This window comes from Chroicocephalus ridibundus, chromosome 6 (genome assembly GCF_963924245.1).
Source record: "Chroicocephalus ridibundus chromosome 6, bChrRid1.1, whole genome shotgun sequence".
Taxonomy (NCBI): Eukaryota; Metazoa; Chordata; class Aves; order Charadriiformes; family Laridae; genus Chroicocephalus; species Chroicocephalus ridibundus.
This window is the reverse complement of record NC_086289.1, coordinates 61,519,105-61,543,937: the sequence shown is the minus strand read 5'-3', so window position 1 is coordinate 61,543,937 and position 24,833 is coordinate 61,519,105. Positions and strand designations below refer to the sequence as shown.

Here is a 24,833-nt window from a genome sequence, read left to right as displayed (position 1 = left end):
CAGAGCCTCTGAAGATGAACTGCCCCGTTTCCAAGTGGGGCTGAGGGAAGCCTCGAGGGAGCGCCAGGCCTGGGGCTTCTCCAGCGCCTCTGAAATCTTCACCCTCCTGCTGCAGGTTTTGCATAACAGCGTGCTGAATCTGGCAACGTGTTCACACGAGCCTGTCATCTTATCCACTGCCAAGCGAGCGGTACCCTTGGTATGCCACAGTGTTCATCTGCAAGTGAATTAATCAGCTCTGCCCTTTAAACGTTCCCGCACAGCAGCTGCGGGAATAAATGGTTCCTCTAACTGCTTTTCTCCAGGAAGAACTGCTCCTATTGACCCAGCTCAGCCAGGAGCTGCCTTTGCGGGTCTGAGCTCGGGGGAAGCCAGGCCCCTGCCCTGCTCCAGGTTCTCTGAAGCTGTGCTGCTGCCCAAAGGGGCATCCTGCTGCCTGGAGGGACAGCCAGCATGGGGGCCCTGCAGCCAGCCAGGCCTGTGCGGCAGGGCCCAGGGCGCTGTAACACGTGTGACATCCAACCGGTGTGTGCAAGAGGGGGGCTCAGCATCACCAGTGAGTCCAGGACCCCGCGGGGGGGGCAGGCAGGAAAGGGCTGTGAGAGGAGGAATTAGGAGCCCAGGGCAGGAGAGCTGGGGTCCCTGTGGCTGTCGCATACTCATAGCCTCGGTTTGTCCCCCCCTATCCAGGAGTGAAATGAAGCGCTGGATGATTTCGCTGGCCCCAAACCGAAGAACCAAGTTTGTTTCGTTTACATCCAGACTTGTTGGTAAGAGACACAGCATGGGAGCTCTTCACCTCTACCCCAGGGCACCTTCTTCCACTCTGATCTCAGTCCAGCGCCAGGCCTGGGGCCTCGGCAACACCTTCTCCCTGCGCTCCCCTTGTTTCCACCATCGATCCCCACTTGTCTCTGGGCCCAGCCCTCACTTTGCTCCCCTCCAACCTGGGCTGGGCTGCACCAGCACTCCTCCTCTCGCCCGAGCTGCTCACGGGGCACTGCGGTGGTGACGTGCTCCCAGCTCCCTTCCCCCGAGAGATACTCCCCCAGTCCCTGTGGCTGGGGCACCCCTTGGCCTCTGTGGGGTTTCTTACCAGATCAGAGCTCGTGGTCCTGTACTCACCCGAGCCATGCTGTCCCACAGCAGGCTCTGTCCCAGACCATGCCTCACTCTCACCCTCTTTCCCGGCAGACTGTCCGCAGATCCAGTGTGTCCACCCATACGTGGCCCAGCAGCCGGATGAGCTGTCCTTAGAGCTGGCTGACGTCCTCAACATCCTGGACAAGACAGACGACGGTACAGGGGACGGGTTGGGGCTGGGCCGGGAGTGGAGAACACAGGGTGGAGAACACTGTAGGCAGGTGGCTGTCAGGCAGACTGGAGGGGTCCTCCTGCCAGGGAGAGACCCTGGCACTGGCATCACAGCTGAGAACGCTACTGTCTGCTCCTAAAACAGCAAGTCCAGGCTGCCCTGAGCTGTGGCAATGCTGGCATAGCCACCCTGGCACTGGCTGTGGGCCATGGCAGGGCTGGTGCAGCCAGCCTAGATGTAACCTAGAGCTGGTCTTACCTTGGTGATGCTTCACAGCCGCCTGGTCCTGGTCTCTGGGGCACACCTGCAGCTGGTGAACTCAGTCACGTTGGGTTTCTGCTGTGGACCACTCCTGTAGCATGAGGGCCAGTGGAGAACACTTGGTGGCAGCAGTGCCTGCTTTCTGCTGGCGTCCCTTGAGCCAGTTGTCCAAACATAGTGCTGCTCAGGCAAGCAGACCTCCTTGGCTAGATTTACAAACTGGGTCTGCTCCAGCATGGGCCTCAGAGCAGCTTCCAGAAAGCACTGCCAGCTCCATAGGCTCTTTACAGCACAACTGTCCTAGCACAGGAACAGCTGTCCCCATTTATGCCTGTCTCTGTCTCTGCTTAGGCTGGATATTTGGGGAGCGTCTTCACGACCAGGAGAGGGGCTGGTTCCCCAGTTCTATGGGGGAGGAGATCCTGAACCCCAAAATCCGAGCCCAGAACTTGAAGGAGTGTTTCCGGGTGCATAAGTCGGATGACAGTCAGCGGAGGAAACTGGGCAGCAGAAACCGCCAGTGACTGCTGTTGTCCCCGAGCGTCTGGAGTGCCTCTGGGAGAGGGGCAGAGGACAGAGGCTGCCAGCTGGGAGGACGTGGCGATGGTGCCGTGGGCCGTGGTGCAGGACCTGGCGCGCCAGACCGGGCACATGCACCCCTGAACAAACAGACTGCAGTTCCTGGGCTCCCCACCACGCTTCCCGCAGCGCTGATCCTTCCCTGGAGATCAGCGCTTCGAACTGGCTAAAATAACCCCTTTTCCAGGTGTTCTGTAAAGCCCCAAAGAGCATGAGGCAAACGGACACAGCCCAAAGGCCACCAGGTGCCGGCCAGCTGACCCCCAGCGTGCCAGCTGGGGCTGGGTCAGGCCGCCTCGGAAAGGCACGTGGCCACAAACGTAACTAAGCAATTAATGTTGTTTTGAGCCCTTACAGCTCATCGCTACCTTTTGAGTTTGGGGCCCTCCTAAAACTGTTTCAGTTTCTAGCCCTGTAAGAGGCAGAGGAGCTGTCTCGCCGCCTCTGCAGCCTGTTGGCACCAGGCTGGGATGAGACCCAGGAACTCCACCACCTCCCCCGTCCTGCTGGGAAGCTGTTGGGCCCATTCCCACCAGCAGACCCTCGACCTGTTTCCAGTCAAAGGCTCCAAAATGCTCCATACCCAGCCCTACTCCACCAGCAGCCCAGCCTCGCCAGCCCTGACCCACATCTCTGCCCACCTGATGGCCTCGAAGCACGTCCGGGCTCTGCCCCATGGCTCACCCCCTCTTCCACAGCCTGCGTCCCCCCCGCAGAGCTGCTGCAGAAGCCTGGCACTACGGCCTTGCCCTGTTGATCCGGCGCTCCCGGTGTCCACTACTCACTGCTGCCGTGGCACGGGGCAGGGTGGCTGTGCCAGCGCCTCCCCACACACTGCCACGTACCACGGGAGCACCAGCAGAGCCCAGCTGCCGCGCAGCAGGACAGTGACGTTACCCCAAGAGCTGTTGTCCCGCGATCGCTGCCTGCATGCTTGTAACCCACGCCACCCAGCTGCGCGCACAACTTGCGTGCACAAACCCCTGTACAGGCTCACCTCTGTGTATATATGCACATCCTCCATCGCCCGCAGGGATGGATCATCACTTCTTTCCAGCTGTGGCACTGAGCATCGCATGAAGCCCAGGGCACAGCACTGAGACCGGCCAGGGCCCAGACCCACGGCAGCCGCCTGTTGTTCAGCTGCCTCGCTCTGAACAGTCCCATGCGTGGCCACAGCCGAGGGCTTCTTGGCCATGGGCTGTTCCCGGGCTGTGGCCAGCATCTATTAGGGAAATCAATCATTCGGCATTGTTCTGTAACACTACAAAGGAGAGTCTTCCAGGCGCCGTGGCCTGTGCTGCTGCACGCCTGACGGAGCCACACACCGGCCACAGGCACAGAGCGGAGAAGCGCGGCCATGCCGGTGGCAGTGGGGGGAGGAAGCAGGACCCCGGGAGCTGCTGGAGGGGGGCTCTGGAGCTGGTCTTCGGGCCGCCCGGGGCCCAGGTTACATGTGGGGTGTGCGGCATGAGGCCAGACCCAGCTGAGGGGGGCCGGGGCTGCCCTCGGGGCTGTCCATAGGGTCACCGCAGCCCTGGGACAGCTGGCCCAGAGTCAGCCCTGCAGTGGGGGGGCTGCAGCCAGCCCCCCAGGACCAAACTGGTGGGAGCCACAGCAATGAAGCTGAAGGCATTTTCCCCCGTCAGGGCCAGCTCAGTGCCACCACGTTAGCATATGACAAGAGCCAGCAGGGCTGTCCCTGCCCTGGCCACCTGTAGCACACCAGGGAGAGGGCCCCCAGGCAGCTGGCACCAGCCAGAGCCTCCCGGCCACCTGCCAGTGCCCAGCCCAGAGCTGGGGGCCAGGAAGGGACCACAGCCTCCAGTCTGGTGCCTTGGGCTCATTTAATGGGGACACCCCAAGTCAGGCCCCTCCTGACAACACCCCACAGTCACCTCTCTGAGAACAACCAAGCCTCCAGCCCAGGGTCCAGACCTTGCAGCAGCCACGAGTTCTCTGATGCAAAGACCAGAGGAGCTCCAGCTCTATGAAACATTTAAAATTGTCTGAGAAAATCGCCACATCGCAGATCCCCCAGCTCTGCAGCCCAGCCCAGGCTCTACTGCCCCACACACCCACCGGGGGTGTTCCTCACAGCACAGAGATGCTCCCGTACCCACCAGAAACTGCTCTTCCGCTAGTGGGGATGGGGCTGACCCAGGTTCCCCACTGCCAGAACGCCAGTTCCTCGCTGCATTTCTCCAGGGGAGAGGGGCTCAGGGCTGCCGTGCACCGTCCCACCACCCTGGGCTCGCTCTGGCCCTTCTCGCTCTGTTGTGACTTCTTAGGATTTCAGACCCTAGGCACAGGCTGTGCCGTTTTCAGGCACCAAGTGGCATCACCCAGTGTTATTTCTTCAGACGCAGCCCTGCACGCCTCCGTTTCAGTGGTCTCCAGTGTTGTACAGGGCCAGGCCTGGGGCCCACAAGCACGGGCTGGAGCGCCCCCCCGTCAGGCCACCTCAGCCAACTGAGGGGAACTTCTTGTCGTCTCGTTTTTTTTTCCCGTGTGATGAAATATAGCTGAGCAAGCCAGCACCAAAGCAACCCGCATCTGTCTTCTTCCTCCCCCCACACCAACTGCTTACCCCCTCCCTCCCCAGTCCCCTCCATTGCGACCGGTGGGGGGCAACTGGCCCAAAGGCGGGGGGTGGAAGCGGGGTTGAACATGAACGTGGGGTGAGACCAGGGCAGCATCAGGACGGTTTAGACCAAGTGAACAACCCTTCCCCAGGAAAGCTGTGCAAGCTGATGCCTAACACCGTTACCACCACCCTGGCAAGACCAAGAGAGCTGCTGCCAGCCCAGAGCCACTCACTGCCACCACCCAAGGTGACGCTGCCTGCTGCGGCTGAGCCTCCCAGGTCTCCGTGCGCCCAGGAGACGCGCATGCTAGCAGCAAAGAGCGCTTTGGGGGCGCAGCTTTGCTGCCCAGCGCAGAGGCTGGGGTGCCCTTTGTCACATCCACAGCAGCGTTTCTCCCCAGAGGGCCCTGGGCAGAGCGGGAGCAGTTGAGGGCAGGAGACAGGCCGGTTGTGTTACAGAAAAAATCTTTTATTGAGTTCAGGAGGCAGAGAACTTTCTCAGCGTGATGACGACCAGGGCCACAAGCACAGACGTACCCAGGAGGGAGGCGATGACAATGGCACTGATAGCTCCGGGCCCCAGCGATCCTGCAGGGACAGAGAACGAGGCAGCACAAGGTCAGCAGAGCCAGCGGGTCCCAGACAGGAAGGGTGATGGGGATCACCCCTGCACGTCCCCAGGGAAGGGCAATGGGGATCACCCCCACAGCCAGCACGTCCCCAGGGAAGGGCAATGGGGATCACCCCCACAGCCAGCACGTCCCCACCCATGGCACCACGCTCCTGCCCCAGCCCTAGTGGCCCTGTTCCCCTGTCTCCACCACACATCCCAGGTGTGATCCTGTGCCCCAGCAGCATCGAGCCCTTGGGCTGAGGGCTGGAGCCAGCCACTCGCCCCGTAGCCAGCTCCCAGTGACAAGGACATCTGCCACAAAGCAGGTCTTTGGCCCTCAGCTTTCCTCTTGAACACCCACACCACGAGGGTCACTTTGCTTGTTGCAGAACCAGATCACAAGTCTGCTGTAGTTCAGGAGCCAGGAAAGGTGCTCACGCTCCTGTTCAAAGAGCTTCAGGCACGCTCACGTGTGGAAGCTCACCCAGGCTCCAGGCACTTGCTGGTGCCTGCTGTGATGCATCAGACCTGGGGCAGGAGGAAAGGCCTCGGCAGCCCCCCCCAGAGCAGCGTGGCTGACGACAGGCCACCTCCGGTGGCTCAAACACCTCCTGGGAGGTGACGGGCCCATAAAAAACAACTCCGCAGTGAGGGTGCCCATTGCGCAGCCACGTACCATCCCCGGCATCCAGGCGGTGCAGGTGGGTGGTGTCCTCGGGGTCCGGCTCCGGGGTGTACGGGGGGAAGGCGGTGGCGTCCGAGAGCCGGGCTGTGGTGGTGGCGGCATCGAAGGGGCCGGCTCCAGAGGGCAGCTCGGGCGGCTCGTTCCAGAGGGTGGGGAGCGGGCCCTGCGGGTACTCTGCTGGGAGACAAAGCACCCGCAGTCACTCAGGGGCACGGGTGGCCCCGGCCAGGCTGCTGGTGACGGCCGCAGCTCAGCAGGGCTCCGGCTGCCTGCCCAGCGTCCTGGGGTGGGTGGAGGGCAACCTGGTGGGGCAGAGCCCTGCTCCGAGAGGACGTCACCTCCACACCAACACAGTGCAGGATGCCAGAGGCGCTGGCACTGCACAGGACACGGCTCCCCAGACAGGAGCCCCAGAGCCTCCACTTCCCTCTGGGCCACCCCCAAGCCGCGCCGGGGAGATGAAAGCCAGGCCCAGCCCTGTTTGATGTTACCATTCGCCTCCTGTTACGTGTTCTCGCTGTGGGGTCAGGGACCAAACCAGAGAGCCCTCCCTGTCTGCCTGTGTGGCTGAGCCCAGTGCTCCCTTCTCAATGCCCGGCTTGTTCAGGTGGGCCCCGGCGGGAGCGGGAGACATTCCACAGCTCCCTGCTGAAACCGCTGGGAATGTTGCACCGGGATGGGGGGGGAAAAAAAAAAAAAAAAAAAAAAAAAAAAGGTGGTGGGGGGGAGGAAAACAAACAGCATAACAGCATCCAGTGCCAGGGCCCACCTGAACCACCACAACAGTTAGCAGGGCTGTCGAAGAGGGCATCAGAGGAGGCAAAGCTCCCTGGGGCAAGGCACAGAGGCATCCCCTGGCACGGTGTCTCTTGCTGCACCAGGGATGCTGCACCAGGAAGACTCGGCCCAGGCTCTCCCCATCCCAGCAAGGGAGGTGGCAGCAGCACGTCTTAGCAGCGCCAACCCCAGCTCTAAGTGCATGGAGCCCCTCCTTGCCTCCCGCCAGCAGCCGGCACTTTGTGTGAGGAGAGCAAGCTGAAGAATCGGCCCCAAGGGGCTCCACCGCACTTTGTTCTCCCGTAGGAGCCCTGTGACAACAGGAACAGGAGGACCAGCACCAAAACACTCACCTTTGCTGCCTGTACAAGCCCACTGACGGGACTTACACAGGGCTCGCATCGAAGAGGAGCTCCCACCTGCCCAGGCTGCCCACAGACTCAGGAACACAACAAGGCTCTAGGCTGGTTTTGGAAAGTCCTTTGTACACCCATAAAAGCTAGAGGACTTCCAGCAGGACAGCCGCCAGGTTTAACTCGGGCCCAACGAGCAATGACAGAGCCAAACGAGCCCGCAGTTCGAGGCCTATGCCAGTTAATCCGGGCAGCGACACCAGCATGCTCTGCCTGCCTGACCCGTCTGGGGAGCCACGTCCTCACAGGCATCAGAGGTGGCCTCTCAGGTCCCTGGTGGGAGCACACAAGAGGATTTTGTTCCACAACGGCTCCCCAGAAACACCTGAGCCCTTTGCAGCGCCCTTCCCAACCTGTCCTGCACAAACACCAGCAGAGCTGGAGACTCCCATCCCTTCCAGAAAGCGCCATTTCCAGGGGACCTCTCTTCTATAAATGCTGTGGTTTAGCTACTAGGGGACACATGGGGAGGAAATACAGAATCTAGTGGGTAAATGCAGTTAAACCAACAGGGAAAGGAACCGAGCAGAGCCGGGCTATTTAAGTGAGTAATGCTAGCATCAAGAAGCTCTTGGTTTAGCACAGACCAAACGTACATGACACTTTAGGAGCCCCAGTTCCTGGCTGCTTTGGCCAGGGGAGAAACTCCACACAGAAGGGCGACACTCCAGCTATGACCTTCCTGACTGCCAACACCGCTGGGGCCAGCACCAACACCACGGCCATCCCCACCTGGCAGGAGAACACCGCTCTTGCGTTTCCCTGAGAATGTTTTTCTCTCCAGAGCCAGGAGCCGGGTGTACCCCTCGCATCTGACTGCAGAAAGGGCTCAGATGATCCGTAACAGATGCAGGCACCGTCCAGGGAGGCTGTAGGACCTGGACATAGGACCTTCCAGCTGCCTGTTCTCAAATGAAGGAGGAGGGAGTGCCACCCCTTCCATCTGCAGCGCGGAGGCTCTTTTTCTAACCAGACCCACAGGTCCCGGAAAGTCTCTCCTGTCCCTGGCACATCTAATTCGTGAAAAATTTATTGCAGCTCTCTTAAAGCAGGGCATATAGTTTATTTTTGACAGCCAAGGAGAGAGGAAACTGTCTAATTTGGTTTTGTTGTTCATGATACAGGTGATTTTTTTTAAGACCTGGTCAGAGTCCTGGCTGGCTTCTGGATATGTATTTTGTTAATTCCCCTCATCTGATTAAAACATGCTTTCAGCTCACCCTCACAGAAAGGGCAGAGTGTGCTCAACGTGAGCTTTCTGTCCCGAGTCCTTGTGGTTTTACCTTAACGGCGCTTCCACCAAGGGAAACACAGCTCCTTTCAGTGGGGCCGCGTGCCGCACCAACAGGAGGCAGCGTCTCGGAAGCAGCAGTGGAGTCGTGCACACGCGTAAAGTGAAATACCTGCCTCTAACAGCACCCGGAGCCAGGGCTCGCTGCTGGGTCTCTGCTCGGGTTCTTGCACCCAGATGCTGCCAGAGGCGATGCCGAGCCCCGCAGCAGGCACCCGGGGCAGGGGAACACAGAACCCAACGCGAGTGCCGTCCCCAGGGAAAGCTGCCGGCAGGTCTCTCCAGAGCCCGGGAGAGCGCCCATTCGTGACCAGCACTTTTCTTTCCAAGACTCGCCTTTGGTTTTCCCTCCTAAACTAACAGCTCGTGTCCTCGCATGCCTCCACTCCCCCCCGGTTTGAGAAGCCCAACCGCCCATCCAGCTATCCCCACATCTGGTTTCTTCAGCAACCAAAAGCAGCAACGCCTCCTCCCCTCCGCAGAACCCTGATGCTCCCAGCGAGTATCAGCCACGCTGCCACTGGCCAAGCGCGGCACAACTCTAGTGGAGCAGCATCGAATGCCGCGCTGCCATTTCAGTCCTCCGGTAAAAGCAAGAGAGACGAGGGGGAAGGACAGAGCTTGTGTCAGGTGCCAAAAATCAACACACACACTTAATACAGTGTACCCTTATCCAAGGAAGACACGAGGGCCTCTTCCAGTCGCCTGTGGGACACGCTGAAGGACAGGCTGTAAGTACAGCCGTGGAACCCAGTTCAGGTGTACCAGGCCTGACCTTCTGTGTGACCATCGCACGTCCCTCTCCCTCCTGGGCTCAGTTTCTCTGCGCAGGAGCAGGAGTCCAGGACTGTACATACGATCGACAAGAGAAGCAGCACCCGAGCAGCCAGGCCTGTCCCCCGCACGGCTACCGTCATCCTGACCGCGATGAGGACGCGGTCTCTGCCCCCGAGCGAATGCCTCCAAGTGACAGCCCCTGGCCCGTGGCAGCCCTTCGTGGGCAATGAGCAAATTAGAGAGGTCCTCCACGGGCTCGGGGCAGGGCACAGCATCTCTCACTTGTGCAAAAAAACCCAAATGCGTTGCAGTCTTCTGTGAGGGGACACAACTGAGGACGGGAAGCCCCTCTGACGGGAGAGAAACCTCAACTCCGTGGCACAAACAAGCTCTCCCCCAGCATTAGCCCTGTCTCAGCACTGGAGCACAGACTCAGGGCAATGGAGCCTACCAGTGAAACCCACTCGGCAACAATACAGGTTGAGAGCACTTAAGGCAGAGACATGGAATGATTTTAGTTATTGGGGTTTCACCAGGCAGAGATGGAACCCAGAAACAATGGACTAGGAGTATTCCAGTGTTCTGCGAGAGGCCAGGTGGATGATGGCACCTCTTCCTTCCCATATGTTGGCCCTACAAATTGCCTCATTCCAGGGAAATCTCCCCTGCTGCACTGCGCCCGCTGCACTCTCTACAGCAGAGGTTAGCGACAACCGAGGCCGGGGAAAGGGAAGAAAACACTGGAGTTACTAGACTATAAACAAATACGCTCTAAGTTTTCTGACAGATATAGGGACCCAGCAGGACTTCAGCTACGTGGACCGTAGTGGATCTAGAAGGGATGACGCCAAAGGCAGCTTGACGAAACTGCTATTTCCCTGCTCAGCGAGAAGGAGGTGGGGTGAGCTGCCAGCACGGGGACGTGGCAGCCAGCGCCCCACGTGCTCGGTGGCTGAAAGATAAGACTGGAAGAGTCTCCACAAGTGATACCTCTTGAGGAAGCCGATCAAATCTGAAGGATCCTTCAAGATAATGCCAAACAAGCAGAACCTCTCCACAGGCAGACTGCAAGACCTCAAGGCAGGCAGATGTGTCCCCCTAACATCTTCATCCCTGGAGATCACTCACCACTGACCAATACTCTTCCTCACACAAGCTGGTTTCAGCACCTCACCATCCTCACCTCCAGCCCAGCAGCCAACACTAGTGTCAGTCAATTGTAAGGAGTGCTGGTGCAGAGCAAAGTTGAGTAATGGCTTACAAAGACTTGCTGGGAGCCTGGGAGAACCTGTTGGAACAACGGCATCTTTTTAAGGAATCTGCCTGACAAAACCTATTCGCTACTTCTCACGTTCTAGTACTAGACCTGTAAAGACTTCCTAATGATCTTTTATTCTCCCATTGTTGAGCATGAAGGCCCACAAGTGGCTACAGAAAGATGTCCCTGGACAAGGTCTTCTCCTGTTTTCCTTTAGCGCATCATCTCCCGGTCTGCTGGTTTTCCCCCCGTCCTCTTTCTGACACGCCACCGCAGAACAATGTGTTTGCCCACTAGCTCAGAAGAAGGAAATTCACGAGCCCACCTCAGAGTGCAGATACCACATACACACACGATTCAGAAGTCAAGGCCTCGCAAAGGCTTTTGACCAACTTCCCCCTCACTTGGAGCACTGCATCCATCGTATGAATTGAAATTGGTTTTGCTGATAGGAAAGAAAAGATAAAATTTAACTCTCCACAATCCTCCTTGTGCTCTGGGCGTGAGTGCCACCGGGATTTGGGGAAAGCAGCAGCGGAGAAGATTTGGGTGTGCAGAAAGTCCCCAAACCGGCCCTGTTTCCTGTCACACCCCGACGACGTGGACAAAGGGGGTTATGGACTGGGTCAGTCGTTTCCCCATCTTTGACAAATGGGATACTGGGAAGAGCTCAGTAACTGGAGGAGAAATTCACACTTTGTCCAGTGGCAGAGCCCCCACCACACCGTACGGGAAACCAGACTGGCTGGGCAAGAAGCCAGATCGAGGTACACGACCCATTGGCACCCCAAAAGCGTTCCGGCTCCTATGGCCAGATGGGAACCTCGGCTGCCAGCGAGATCCTTCACACCTCGCGGAGCTCCTCAGCGCTTACCCGAGGGCTTGGGTACTGGGCAGCTCTAAGCCACCACTGAGAGAACATTAACTCCATCGAGGAAGGGAAGACTCGCTCTGGACCCGGGGTGCACGTGGCCGGCATCGCCTGCGGCCCTGCGCGAGGCAGCCGCCGCTCCTGCCCACCGTGCAGGACTCTGCTATGGGAAGGAGGAGGCGCTGAGGCGGGAGGGCAGGGGCCGGGTGAACTCTGAGGCCAGCAACGGGCTGTCCAGCCCCAGGTAGTTGCAGCGGGCATGGGGCCAGCGCCGGGATGAAAAGAGGCCTTCATAGGGAGCACAAAGGGCAGCCTGTGACGGGCGAGCACCGGCAGTGGAGTGTGGAGCAGCGCCGGGCGCTGCGGTTCTGATGAATGTTAAATAAACTTGTTTACAGAGAGGCAGGGCTGCACGCGTACGCACGGAGGCCGGAGGGCTGTCTGCGCGCCCTCCCCTTTGTCTGCAGAAGGCAGGAAATTTCCTTTTCTAATGGGGTGAAAAGGCAGAAAACGTTGCACCGTGCACTAAAAGCCCCTGTACTGGGGGGAGACACCTCTCCGCCCCTAACGCCCCAGACCACCGTTCTGCGCCTGGGATGGCTCACCCTCACACAGGCTGCCTCCCTCACCTCCTGCTCGGGGGCAGCAGAGAAGAACGAGCTTCTTAGAGGCCTCTCGGACACGACAGAGAAAGCGGGGAGTCCCTCCTACGCCCCAGGATCCCGACGTTGCACTCATTCATCAGCACAAAAGCTCTTCAAGAGCTACGGCCTGGCGGCGCAAGGGCAACTCACCCAGGAAAGGGAGGAAGCAAGCGCGGGGCGTTTTAGAGGAGCGGAGACGCAGGGAGGCAGACACAGGTGCCAGCCCAGCCCCGGCCACAGTGCCCAGCCGAGAGCCGGCACACGGGACAGCTGGAGGGGCAGGGACAGCACGAATACACGCCCAACAATAGCGCAAAAGAAATCCCAGCTCAGAGGGGAAGCAGATCAGATTTTCACTGGGAATTAATGAGTTTCTGCAGAGCGAAACACCGTTCACAATTCAGAAAAGCCCTTACCTGGTTCTGAGGAAGAGCGCTCCACTGCTTCTGGGAGCGCCAGCAAGCTACGGACTGAAACTGCGCTTAGGTCATTAACGTTCCGCTACACAAGAATCAAAGCTCAGGGTTTAAGAAGGAAAACATCCGCTGTTTCGTGCTCATTTCTTAGCTACTTTAAAGGTTTCCCAGCAAGGTGTCCTACAAGGGGAGGGTCTGTGGGGGAAACACCGACGTTCCAGCCAGGGGCAGTGACAAATTCCCCTACCTGTATGAAAAAAGAAATAATTTCATCTGCTAGACGGCTGGCCAGCATCTCCCCGCCAGGCAAGATGCTCAGAACAAACTGGGAGGGAACCGCGATCCAGCCTTGCTCCAGGTCTTGGAAGGCAGGACAAGAATTTAGGAAAACAAGCGCTGTGTGCTCTCGCCTGTTATCTTGGCCCCAGCCATCCCTTCACTGCCTCGCCCACGCTTAAAAGAAAGAGGCTTTGAGGGAAGCAGTTCCCCACCGGAGCTTCCACCCGTACGCTCAGAGCCCATCCATGGGCTCTGGAAGACAGTTTTCCCTCGTTTTTCCCCATCTCAGGCCAGGCTTTGAGGCCAACTCGGTCCCCTCAGCCCACAGAGCTGCGGCAGAAGGGGAGCAGACAAGGCTGGAATTACTAACGGCCTCCTTAAAAAAATAGCTCCTCACGGAATGGGTGACTCGCAGCAACCATCCCCATCGCCTCACTGGACTCGAGTCGAGCCACATACCTCCCCCAGCACGGCCACCTGCCTCGGCGCACCCCGCTCTGGACAGACTCGAAGAGTTGAGGTGCGCACCTCCGCTTGCAATGAACGTTTCCACAGGTACTTTCGTATTTCTACTTAGAGCAGCTGCGGTGAAGGGCTCTGCTGTAGCAGAAACCACAGAAGGAACCAGAAATTGGCGCATGTGCTTTAGCCAGGGAAAAATGTTTATTTTTGCGATTGTAACTTCTCACCATTAAAAGCCGAGAGATGAGCTGTCCCATCAGCTGCTGGAAGCACCCCATCTACTGCTGGCCGATCTGGCCGCTGACCTACTGTCACTAACGCTCGCGGAGGCGCTACTGCCGTTCAGCTTGGGAGAAATTACAAAGGAATTTCTCCATTTTCCCCAACAGAAACCTGGTCTCAAGATGGAGAATATATTCTTACTCACCGCCAGCCACCGATCCGAAAACTAGCTTCCGTTTCTCAATTACAATTCAATAAACACTTATGGATGTTTTGGGGCGGGGGGAGGTACGCAGGGAGGAGAGATAGAGGCAGGTTAGTAAGAGACCTCACATGCTTTTTGGGCTTTAAATGCAAACCGAGCTCCTTACCTGCCAGCACAGCAGGGACCAGGACGCCGCACAGCGATAGCAGGACCAGGCGAAGGACTCTGTGGTAGGGCATGGCTTCCCTCAGGAAAAGCGTCGGCAGGAATTCTTAAAACTCTTCAAAGTACGAAACAACTTGGAAATGTCACTGGTATAGTAAAAACTTTGTCCAGTCAGGTTAAAAAAAAAAAAATTTCCCTTCACAACAGCAAGTGGCTGGAAAGAGTGCAAAGCCCAGCCGAGAGTGTGTCTGAGCGCCGGAGCACACCTCCTCCTCCCCACGGCAGCTCCACCCTCCAGAATTTGTGCCTAAAACCCCATAGGCAGCCGCGCCGACAGGCACCCCTCACCCGCCAGCCCAGCACACACAGCGGTTGTTGGCCAGCCCTTCCCAGAGGACGCGGGGATGCTCCTGGAACGCCTTCCCTCCGGCTGGCCATCCCACAGCACGGGAAGTAACACAGGAGCCATTGGAGAGCTGACCCCGAAACCAAGCAGCCCGCTGGAGGGCCGTGCTCACTCCGCAGTGCACAATGTGGCGGTGGTCTTTCCAGGGTGGGCGCAGCAAGGAACAAGGGCCTCAATCTTTTGAGGCTAAAAGGCTCTGAAACGGAGCCAGAGCGTCTCCGTGGCATCCTTGTTTTCTGGGAGCAATACTTACGGAGGTGGAGCAGGAGCCATGTGTGGTCTCTGCTGGCAGAAGTGCCCGTTACAACCCGGTACGTCTTCCAGGAGAGTCGCCTTGGCCAGGCAAGGCCAGCATCCTCCTGGAAGGAACTGGGCAGACACTACTTCTTCCTGCAACCCCCGCCACTCCATGCCCCAACTCCTGGAAAGCTCGTGGCAGAGAGAACCAAGGTTTGTTTCCAATCCCATTTGCACCAACAAAGACTTGGGAAAGGATGAAGCGTTTTAAAAGGGGACGCTCCAGCTCCTTGTCAGAGGAGAGAAGAATTTCGCCAGGGTTTGGGTTTTTTTAAGTTGATATGAGGATGAAACACTTCACAGTTTCTGATCAGAAAAAGATGTTCTACTAAAGTAGATAAACATCCCCAATGTCAGTTCTTTACGCTCTGAAAATACAAGTAGTTTTGCCTTAGATTTCAGATTTTTCTGGTAGAGACCTCTTTGCTTTGTGGCTTCCTCCAGCAGGTAGCCACATCCAGGTGTCCTTTTAAATCATCCGGCTTCGTGCAGTTCTTCCCAAAAACGCCTGGCTGCAAGGGGAAGCAGGGAAAACAAAGAGGGCCGAGCACTGTCCCTGCAGCGCCACAAGGAGTCGGGAAGCACCAGGTGAAACGTGCTCAAAGAAACCCCCGACATCTCCAGCATCACATTTGACGCCACCTTTCAAACTTGGATCAAAGCAGCATTAGCTTCCAGGTACACGCCCCACCTGAGAAGGCGCTGGAAGCGCATAAATACATATCCAGCAACAGACACAAAGCTCTACCTCCTATTTTTCCCCAATGGCCTTCGCTAGAGAAACGGGCCCTCTGTTTGTCACAGAAAGTGCCAGGGCGGTCGCTTGAGCACGCAGTCGGAACACGCCAGCATCTTACCTTTGCACTAACCACAGAGGCGCAGAACATTAGACTGGTCCATTATCTACTGACTCTCAGAAGCCCAGCAAAGGTCCTCGGGGTTCGACAAGTTATGGCCCATTCTCCCTGCTCGCATTTCTGCGTTTTCACTTAGCAATGGGTGAATTGTGTCGTGTCCGTCCCCCCCCCCGTCGTCCCTCCCCCCGGCTCCCCAGCTGAGCTGGAAATTAACAGGCTTTTGCTTATTTGTTACCCAGTATAGAGCAGTCCAAAATTAGCTTGTAGCAATTAGATCATACCATTAAAAAAACAGAAAGTACTTAAGGAACCAGACATCTTACACACTAAAAAACCAAAGATACTAAACCAAAGTCAAAATATCAGCCTGAACACATACTGTTCTCTCCAAGAGATCAGCTAAACAAAATGCAAAGCTACTGTACAAGTTAGGTCTTGGTATACTGACCTCATATCCTTCGTGGGCATGTGAATGGCAGAAGGACGTTTATCATTGACTGGGATTTTCCACACAAAAACCAAGCAGCAAGTAGAAAAAAAAAAAGGAAAATAAGATTTTTGTCTAAAATGGGAAGCCTACAAGGTGTCCATGTGGACTTTAAGCTGCGGGGAGAAAGAAAACCTCTCATTTAGGGCAGGGAGCAGGACCGGGAGGCGTGGTTACCGACTGGCAGAAAAAGGCTCCGTGGCCAAGTGTCTGCAGTGACAGAAAACCAGCTGCGGCCCCGTCAGTCCTGCATAAACAACATGAGCGTGAACACACGTGTTTCTGTAGGAGAGGGGGGGGATGACAGCTTTCTTGTCAGGCTTTTCCAATCTCAACTTACTGGTGTTTATTTGAGCTCTAAAATTATCAAGTAGGAAAAAAAACCCACCGGTATTCCTCACCAGGGACGAAACAAAGCAGCAGTTGTTGTTCCACATCCTGCGTATTTGCTTGTTGTTTCTTGATGAAAACTGATGCGAGTCGAGTTTTGGGTCAGTTTTAGCACCAGGAATTATCTCAAAACTCAGCTTTGACAAAAGCAAGCAGAAAGTTTTCTCTCAGATATAATACAATCAGGTTTTATTTAAGTTCTCTCTTCCCCCCCCCCCCACACTGGCAAAAGTTCAGAGGGAGTTTAAAGTTTTGTAAACATTTTAACTACCCCTCTTTCCCCCTTTTATGAATTTACAAAGCAAAGGAGACAGGGAGACCAGATTTGCAACAGTTCCAAGTCTCTCCATGCTATTGGATCCAAAAACTATATACAAGTCTGCAGCAGTCTCTGTATAGTTACTGTACATGTCTGGGGCAGGGGGAAGAGGGGGGGTGGGGCGGGGGGGGTGGGGGAAGGTGACCCCCCCCAAAAAAAAAATGAAGAAACCAAACGAAATAAAATCCAAAGCCAAACTGCTCTTGAGCAACTCGAACTGTTTTCTTTAGGCAGTGATGACAGAACGACAGACACCTTTATACAACTCCACCAGAACTGCAGCGTATCTCCCTCGGCCGGCTACAACCCTCTGGGAACGGGAGACAGGACCAGGGGCTTGAAACTAAGTGCGTTTGGCGGTTTCCGTTTTCTTTCTTTTGTGGTGCGTGCGGGCGGGTGGGTGGATGGAGAAGGGAAGGTGGTGGTAATCTTTCGGTGAGGGAGGAAGGTGATGATTCCATAAAAGCTTAAAGATTATGGATGCCAGTGAAGGTGCGTGAAATACTTTTAAGGTGTAGAAGACAAGCAGGGCCGTCATTGCACATAGCTTCGCCCTCCACAGTCTCTCATCACGACAAAAGGGCATCTCTGCTCGGTAACCTAAGCGCTGCTTGAAATGACAACTAGCTAAGACTGCTGGGGTACGTATCTGAAAACCTCACTGAAGATCCACACGGTAAAGATCCTACTGTCTCTTAAACGAGACAAATTTGCAGGAAAAGAGCTCAAAATAAACTGGTCCTAACCCTCCCAAGGTAGCATTTAAGGGATAAATTCAACCTGAAAGAAGAGATGCTACCCTACTTCCCCCCCCCCCCCCCAGAGCAGAAGTCCCCCTGTGTCCAGGAAGGCGGGAATACGCAGACAGGGAACTCCACCAGCTTCAACATCACCACCTAATGAAGACAGACTCGAGCTTTCCCTCCAAAAATAATGTGCTGAGAAGGGCTGGCAGGGGGTGTGCAACTTCAAACCAACCCAAGCTAAACTGCGCCCGCCACCGCCCCTCTCCTCTGTTGCCAGTTCTAAGGTTAGCTTATGAATGCAACTCCTGGCTTGGGAGAGCACCTCTTGCCCTGATGGAGCGCGGAAGTCAGTATCTGTGTGGCATTTTGGTTTTGACCAACATCTGTTAACCACAAACTCTCTCTCTCTCTCTCTCTCTCCACGACTGCACGTGTTGGATGTGGTAAGAGTAACGAGGAGAGGGAAGCAATGGTTTGCAGAATCCCAATTGATATTAATTTTTTTTTTCCAGGTATGTCAGCAGAAGAAATCACAGCACAGTGAAAGCTTGCTGCCCAAATCAGCCTTGTTGTCAACGAATCCTATCTCCCACCCTCCCAGGACTCTGAACCAAGTCCGCTCCGCTCGAGGCCGACAGTAGGAATGCCGCCTGTGCAGTCCTGGGCAGAAGGGGTTTGCTGGGGCCAGAGGAAGCAGCCTGAGATGATTGATTCTGTGATTCACTGCCAGGTGAAGAAGAACGCATGGTGGAGAGCGCTGTGTCCAAAACGGAGAATCCATGGTTAACAGATGCAGGAAAAGCCAGTTGATTTGCACATGCTCAGTAGTCTTCTAAAGTCTCTATTTCTCCCATATTGAGCCGCTCTGATGAGGCATTCACTGAAAACCCTGTAAAACCGAAAAGGATTTGTGTTAAAAATCTGGATGTGGTATGTTGTACCTGATTACATCTCTTACACACAGTAGCATCTGTAAGATAAAGTGGATAATATATTTAAAACAAAAACTCAGGGGGAAATTCAGTAAGGCTAGAGATAGAATTACCCAAACTGATTGGTTTTTTCCTTAATAAATTGAAGACAATCAATTGTATATTTAGGTAAGTATCACTCAGTCTGTAAAAAAAAAAAACAAAAACAAACAAAAAAACCCCAAAAAAACCCCAAAAAACCACAACAAACCATCAGCAGAAGACATGTTTCAACTTTCATTTAAAAGATGTCATCTGCAGAGCTCGTACGAGGCACATTTGGACACCGTGGGGATGCGTCTCAGCAACATCTCGGAAGGGAGCGCGTTTGAGTCAACTGATGCGTGAAGTGCCCGTCAACACCATACTAATGTGGCGCAAGAGCCAGAAATACACGTTCTGTGAACTCGGAATCCAAGTGTGGAATCGTGCTCAATATTTCAGGAGGCATGAGCAATTCTACCTCTTATTTTAAAGTCTAAATACATGTCTCTATGAAATCCAGTGGCAATTACATGTATTTCCATGCTCTTTTTACAGTCTTCTCAGGAATACCACAGGAAAATGCACAAAGTTATAATAGGGCTATGCAGATGGCTCAAGATGCACCTAAACTTCTACCCAACTTTTAACCTTAAGCACTGAGGACACGATGCACATGAGAAAAGCGCACGGAAAAGCAGAAACATTTTCTATAAGGTAAAAATCCAATATATCATACGCAACTTTCCTACAGAAATTCAATTTTGATGGCTGTACCAACCCCATATGGAGGATAAGAAAAAGGAAAGTTCCCCCGTGTAAGGCTATGAAACACAAACCTGACATTTCCTTGCCTGGAGACTGATACATAGGCTTGCTCTGTGCTAGAAAACAAACCGCTTTTCACAGTCATTATCTTCAACAGATAAAAAGTTCAGTAGATTTAAGAAAATTGTTCTGGCTCCCTCTCGTGGCAGTACGTTACCTAAAAGTTTTTGCAATTATTTTGTAACAGAGTGTACTGATTTTTAAGAAGCTGCATGTGCTACTTCTCTCACAGTGGCAACTTCTTAATTGTATGTACTGATTTCTTCTTTACATCATATCAGGCCACTTGAAAGAAACCTTTCCATCAGTGCTATAGGGGCTGGTTAACTACCATCCTCGCATAAAAATTAATTAATGGGGGGGAAAAAAAGGACTACTAATGATGTCATCATCTCCACTGCCTCCAACTGAATACTCGTGACCACTTCTCAACTTTTTTTTTTCCCCCAGAAGACCTTCGCTGACTTTTCTGCCTAGGGTGGTTAGCTCATGTAAAAAGGCAGGGAGGGATAAAGGCAAGCGTCGAGAAGCTGTTCCCAATGAAGAAACAGAAAACGTGCTTTTCTTAAAAGAATCAACTAGTGTTAATTCAATAAAATAGGCATAGGTGAACTCAAAAGAAGAAAGGCAGTTTAACTGACATCCCTGAACCACTGAAAGGTTTCCGGGTTGTAACCAAGGTACTGAAGAGGCCTTTTCGTGAGGGAAAGTTTGGCAAAAAGTTTTCCATGAAATGGATAAAGAGTTTTTTACATCACTAAATAATAATACTGAAACAAATTCTAAAGACACTTCAACTACCACCTTTTCTGTGCACATGTGATATTCCCGTTTAAGGTTAACAAGAACTCTACAGTCCACAAGGCTTTTCCCAAATTAAACGTTAATTTCTAAAACTTACCTAACAAGCTGGGATCTGCACGAACCATCTTCTGTTTCTTCTTCTTCTTCCCACTCTGCACAGCCTCAAAGTTCGATTGCTGGTTGTTGCTCTGATTGGTCTGAAAGACCGAATGTAGCGAACTGTGGTTCATCCCCCACACCGAATCCTAGAGAACAAAGCACGTGCGAGGTTACAAAGTGCAATTAAGTTCGGTTTATTTATATTGAAAACATTCGGATAGCTCAAAGCACTTTCTACCTGACATGTGGCAGCACCAGCCACTGATGCATCCACCCAAGGCATCCTTATAAAGCGTAGCCTGGATGAGCACGCTGAGACACTATTTTATCTACAGCTGGCCTCAACTGCTGGTTATAAAGGATAGTTGAGCCTGCAGTAAATATCTGAAATCCGCTTTATTCTCTGCACTTCACATGACCTGTAAAATCCTGCTCATCCTCCTCTCAAGCCAGCAGAAATGCAGACTCTTCCCACTGAAACATAGTCTCTCTACACTCCTAAGGACTGCAGTAAGACTTACCTGTTGCTGCTGCTGTTGTCGCTGCTGACTGGCTTTCTGTTTGGCACGGCGCTCGAGAAACTGCTTGGCAAACTCCTTGGCCTCAGGAGTATCTCCAAGATAGGCTCTGATGTAATCATGGACCTCATAGGGAGACTCCACTTCCTTCAGGAAAGAAACAAACGTGGGAACTGCAAGAAGAAGGCAGACCATGAGGGAACGTGTGTTGATGTGTGAACACATGCATGCAGTAAGCACAAACTTTGGATTTCTTTTTCAAATATTTGCTAATCTAATAGCGATTGCAAACAGCCTGCCCCTTTTATGTTCCCTACAGTGCAACATTTCACCTATTCTGCAGTCAAAGCAAGGAGAAGAGAGCCAGCTAGTGTGATGAGAAGGAAAAATAAACTGACAGTTCTAGGGGCGTGTTAGCCCTTCAGCTTTAGCCACTGCCAGCTTTTAAGCTCAGCTTTAATGTGGGGCCCAAATGGCATTAAATTTGGCACAGCACTCTCCTCAGCGCTGTCATCAGTACAGGCTCTTTTTGCCTGAAGCACAGCAGATCACGCTCACAGGGGCTGGCCTGACCTGCAAGCACCTCAAGCCCTACGGCCAGCTCACTTGCAGGCCTTCCTTATCCTCCTTTTTTTTTTTCCTCCTCAGACTTACTATGTTGCACTGAGTTTTATTACGACGTGGAGATGGGCAAAGCAAATCACAATCCAGGAAGACACCAGGACAACCTGTGGCACAACCTTGGAAGTATGGAAGCTTACTGTGGATGTAAGACCCACGATGGCACTGCAAGGCCACAGCCTCTCCTCAGACACCAGATATCACAGAAGGGACCAACAAGTTAGCCCTAGTCTGTCTCCTCCAGGAGGAGGGAAGCCGTGGCACTGCAGTTGCGTGAGGTGTGATCCCGGCTCTCGGAGCAGCACCGGTTCCCCAGACAGGTTCCAGGGTCCCACAGAACCACAACTCTGCAGAGCACAGGTGCAGGAGCACAAGGATTTGCACAGGTCCACACTGGAGGCAGCAGGAGGCCTGCAGTGTTTTGCTACAAGGAGCTATCAGTTTGTGATCTCAGACTGTGAGTTCCTCTATGTGCCCTTCAGCAGAATTAGTAAAAACCAACCAGTTTCACACCAAAAAAAAAAAAAATTTGCACAGGGGCACACGATAATTTGGCCTGCACTTAAACATGAACTGGATCCTCACCCATCTGCCTGATAACGCTTCTACGACCATCAAAAATCCTCAGCAGAGCTCCAGGTGGCAGACTTTACAATCGCTTCCAATCCCCACTGATTCGCAACAGTTAGCCCAACAAAAACCAGGGAGAAGATGGCGCAGCCAGTTCTTCAGACCACGGTTTAATGATGCCATTTTGCTGAATGCGTTAAGAACCTTACTTTGATGTCATTACTTTCCCTCAGAACTATCCAGTCAGGAAACAAACTGGATACTGTTTCTCACAGTAGATGACTTACATTCCTCCCCACCTCTTACCATCTAAGTTGTTGGCTGTGTTGAGTGCATGAAGCATCTGTTCACACCACTGAGTGAATCCATCCTGGGCCTTATTAACCCCCTGGAACAATTTCAACAGCTTCTCCTCTTCTTCCACCTTCTTGTTTTGTCTACTTGTAATACCCACAGATTTACTGAGATAAAGAAAACACATAAGAAATTATAAATTACCAGATTTATCAACAGTATGGTATACAGTACAGTGGTATAAGACTCATTAATTTACAAGATGCAAACACTGTTTAAGAACCAACTAGCATTCCAAGTAGATGACAAAATAAATTCTGAATAGTCGCCTATTAGCTATTTTTGTTGTCAAAACAGATCCCGAGTGACACAGAACAAAAAAGAAAGCACAAGAAGATGTTATAACTGCTAACTGATCATCTGAGGAGTGGCAGACTTTCTTTGCAAAAGCTCCTTCCCCAAATCCTACCTGAGGCTGGCATTGCTTTTGTTTTTATTGGTCGAGTTACGAGGTCCCACTTCCTTCACTGCATCATCCCAGAAACCCATGTTTGAGTTTTTGGTATCAGCATTACTCCAGATGCTACTGACTAGGTCAGATGCCCACTGGTTGCTGGGATTAGTGTTTAGGGAGCCCCACACTGAATTCCCAATGCTGGTGTGCAGGTTAGAGTGCTGTTGAAACATAACAAAGAGATCCTGGTTATTAGCACCAGACCCGGCCGAAGAGTAACGAACAGACATGGAGAACTGTCACATACTGTTTCCCTCCGCATACTGATTAGATAAATACCGCACGTACCGTAGTATTTCTGACTCTGTTCGGCTGCTGGTGCTGCTGTTGCTGCTGTTTCTGCATCTGCCTTGCCTCTTCCTGCTGTATCTCCAGCAGGGACTTGGTGGTGCCTGTTGGTTTGGTGACATTACCCCAGCCTGACAATTTTTGCTGCTGTTGCTGCTGCTGTTGCTGGAGGGCCTTCATTAGTTCACGCTGCTGACGCCTTTGCTGTTGCATGCAAGACAAAAGTGCTTGTCTGTACTTTCAGAAGACCATTACTATTCAAAAGTCTAACTGGGAAACTGGTTTCAAACTGACTTCATTCTCTTCTGGAGGAGTCTGGCTGACCTATTATTTTTTGAGCCAGTACAATTCCTCTAGAAAGGGAGACCCTAGTAACTAGTAAATACAAATTGCTCATTAGCCTAGGACAGAATAAGTTTGCCTAATCCTGACTGCAGCCAGCTAAGCATTTGGGGTCTTGGAGGAATACCTTCTCTCCTACCACCACTTGCCCCCCCCATCCCATCCCTTAAAATGCCCTGGTCTTGTGCATATCTGCAAAGAAATTACAGTACAGATGTGAAATAATTTTATATTGTTTTGTGAACATATTATACTCCTAGGGTTAAAAGGAAAGGGTACGGTTTCCCTTCCTCGCATATATTTGTATTAAGAAGCTATAAAAGCTTCAAACGAGTAGTTATTGAACCTATGCCTGAAAGGTGGGATTTTACCTGAGTTATGCTGGTATTTCAAAGAAACATTCTTCATCCTCATTATTCCTTCTAATCACTTAATCAACTGTTAAGCACTCACATAGCTGAGTCCACTCTAACAAGTTACACCGTTAGCATATTACCTCTTCTCGAAGCTGCCGTTCTCGTTCTTCTTCTAACTTTTGGATTTCTGCCAACGACAGTGTGGTCTGGGATTGACAAGCTCCTGAATTTGATTGCTGACCCCATGTTGAAGATGAAGGGAGCTGGGCCAAAAAACCACATCATTAAGAATTACAAAATGCTTTAGATGATACCACTGAAGTATAATAATGACAAAACCAGTATAAAATCACAGCACAGGGGAAAAGAAAGACCACCTTTAAACTTTAGCAAAACACTGGAAAGTATAAAATGGCATAAGTAAGTATTAAAAAGTACACTCAAAGTATAAACGGTATGTTTCTTTCAATTGTCCTCTGATGTATCACAGTGTCAAAGACACAACATATCAAGAATAAGGTAACACATAACTGCCTGAAAAATAGCAATCAATTTTGATTTAAAAAACTTTAGAAACTCTGCACTGGCCCTTGCTCATTGCAGCAGAACAAAGATCTGTACTCAGGATCTGTACCTCTTCCAGTATGTTTCTACTAACTGAACCTTTTTCTTTTGGGTTTTGCAACTTAACTTCCCCTTGTTCCTCCCATCACTTACAAAGTCAACTTTTTACCCTCTTCCCTCTCCAGATAGTTCATCCCTCCCTCTCTGCTCTGTTCAAGCTAGTCTAGACAACCCTGAATCCGGCTGCGGTTTTACTTACTACACTGAACCGGAGGAGCAAGTTAAATTGTAGAAACCCCTTACCTTCATTTGTGCAAGTTGCTGCTGTTGCTGCTGTTGTTGCAGCCGTCGTAAAGCCTCCTGCTGCTGCTGCCTCTGTCTCATTATTTCTTTCTGGCGCTGGAGTTCCAGCTCCTTGCGCTTTCGCTCTTCTTCTTCGAGCCGCTGTCTGGCTGCCTCTTCTTCCATGCGTAGCCGACTTTCTTCCAGTCGCCGTTGAGCTTCCTCCTCTTCACGTGCCCACTTGGCAGCCTCCTCTTCCTTCCCAGGACATAAAGAAGAGTAAAGTCTAAGTAAACTTAGAAAATCTAAATTACTTCTACTCTCCAGTACTGAGAGCCTGACAGAACAGAGAGGCACCTTTATACCTGTAATCTGTGCTGATTAGGTTAGGTTCATTTAGCTTTACATTTCTCAGACAAGAAAGCCCAATAATATAGTCTGTATCACCTCAAACTGTAACTTTCCCATTGTTCCACCA

General features: G+C 52.8%; 3 protein-coding genes across 19 annotated transcripts in view; 1 reads left to right on the top strand and 2 right to left on the bottom strand.

Annotated features, from left to right (window-relative positions):
- Nucleotides 1-3,183, top strand: part of NGEF (neuronal guanine nucleotide exchange factor) — a 50,714-nt gene extending 47,531 nt beyond the window's left edge. For all 6 annotated transcript variants that reach the window (XM_063338007.1, XM_063338008.1, XM_063338010.1 and 3 more), the window contains 3 exons: nucleotides 691-770; nucleotides 1,195-1,299; nucleotides 1,928-3,183. In XM_063338007.1, the coding sequence (XP_063194077.1) occupies nucleotides 691-770; nucleotides 1,195-1,299; nucleotides 1,928-2,100 (358 nt within the window). In that variant the 3' untranslated portion in view covers nucleotides 2,101-3,183. The remainder of the gene's footprint in view (nucleotides 1-690; nucleotides 771-1,194; nucleotides 1,300-1,927) is intronic.
- A 2,017-nt stretch (nucleotides 3,184-5,200) lies between these two features.
- Nucleotides 5,201-16,394, bottom strand: SNORC (secondary ossification center associated regulator of chondrocyte maturation). Of its 3 annotated transcripts, XM_063339737.1 has the most exons (4): nucleotides 15,381-15,534; nucleotides 13,822-13,935; nucleotides 6,032-6,217; nucleotides 5,201-5,330 (listed from the first exon to the last, which is right to left on the bottom strand). In XM_063339737.1, the coding sequence occupies exons 2-4, from the start codon at nucleotides 13,892-13,894 to the stop codon at nucleotides 5,221-5,223; spliced, it is 369 nt and encodes a 122-aa protein (XP_063195807.1). In that variant the 5' UTR covers nucleotides 13,895-13,935; nucleotides 15,381-15,534; the 3' UTR covers nucleotides 5,201-5,220. The 3 variants fall into 3 exon arrangements, with proteins under 3 accessions (XP_063195807.1, XP_063195809.1, XP_063195808.1); XM_063339739.1 differs by lacking the exons at nucleotides 13,822-13,935; nucleotides 15,381-15,534 and adding an exon at nucleotides 16,256-16,394 and having other exon boundaries at nucleotides 6,032-6,214; XM_063339738.1 differs by having other exon boundaries at nucleotides 6,032-6,214; nucleotides 13,822-15,534.
- A 1,005-nt stretch (nucleotides 16,395-17,399) lies between these two features.
- The window catches only part of GIGYF2 (GRB10 interacting GYF protein 2), a 77,204-nt gene continuing 69,770 nt past the window's right edge, over nucleotides 17,400-24,833 (bottom strand). For 5 of the 10 annotated variants that reach the window (XM_063339725.1, XM_063339727.1, XM_063339729.1 and 2 more), the window contains 8 exons: nucleotides 24,377-24,613; nucleotides 23,650-23,772; nucleotides 22,812-23,015; nucleotides 22,479-22,684; nucleotides 22,022-22,176; nucleotides 20,528-20,697; nucleotides 20,005-20,152; nucleotides 17,401-18,211 (listed from right to left, as the gene is read on the bottom strand). In XM_063339725.1, the coding sequence (XP_063195795.1) occupies nucleotides 18,144-18,211; nucleotides 20,005-20,152; nucleotides 20,528-20,697; nucleotides 22,022-22,176; nucleotides 22,479-22,684; nucleotides 22,812-23,015; nucleotides 23,650-23,772; nucleotides 24,377-24,613 (1,311 nt within the window). In that variant the 3' untranslated portion in view covers nucleotides 17,401-18,143. Of the gene's footprint in view, nucleotides 18,212-20,004; nucleotides 20,153-20,527; nucleotides 20,698-22,021; nucleotides 22,177-22,478; nucleotides 22,685-22,811; nucleotides 23,016-23,649; nucleotides 23,773-24,376; nucleotides 24,614-24,833 lie in introns of all 10 variants that reach the window. The other 5 variants (XM_063339730.1, XM_063339735.1, XM_063339731.1 and 2 more) reach the window with 2 other exon arrangements.

Bases quoted from the DNA above. Each gene is read 5' to 3' on its own strand.
- SNORC (XM_063339737.1), bottom strand. From the start codon at position 13,894: ATGCCCTACCACAGAGTCCTTCGCCTGGTCCTGCTATCGCTGTGCGGC. The intron at 6,218-13,821 runs GTAAGGAGCTCG...TTTGTCTCCCAG, and splicing joins GGTCCCTGCTGTGCTGGCAG to CAGAGTACCCGCAGGGCCCG. The intron at 5,331-6,031 runs GTACGTGGCTGC...CTGTCCCTGCAG, and splicing joins CCGCCTGGATGCCGGGGATG to GATCGCTGGGGCCCGGAGCT.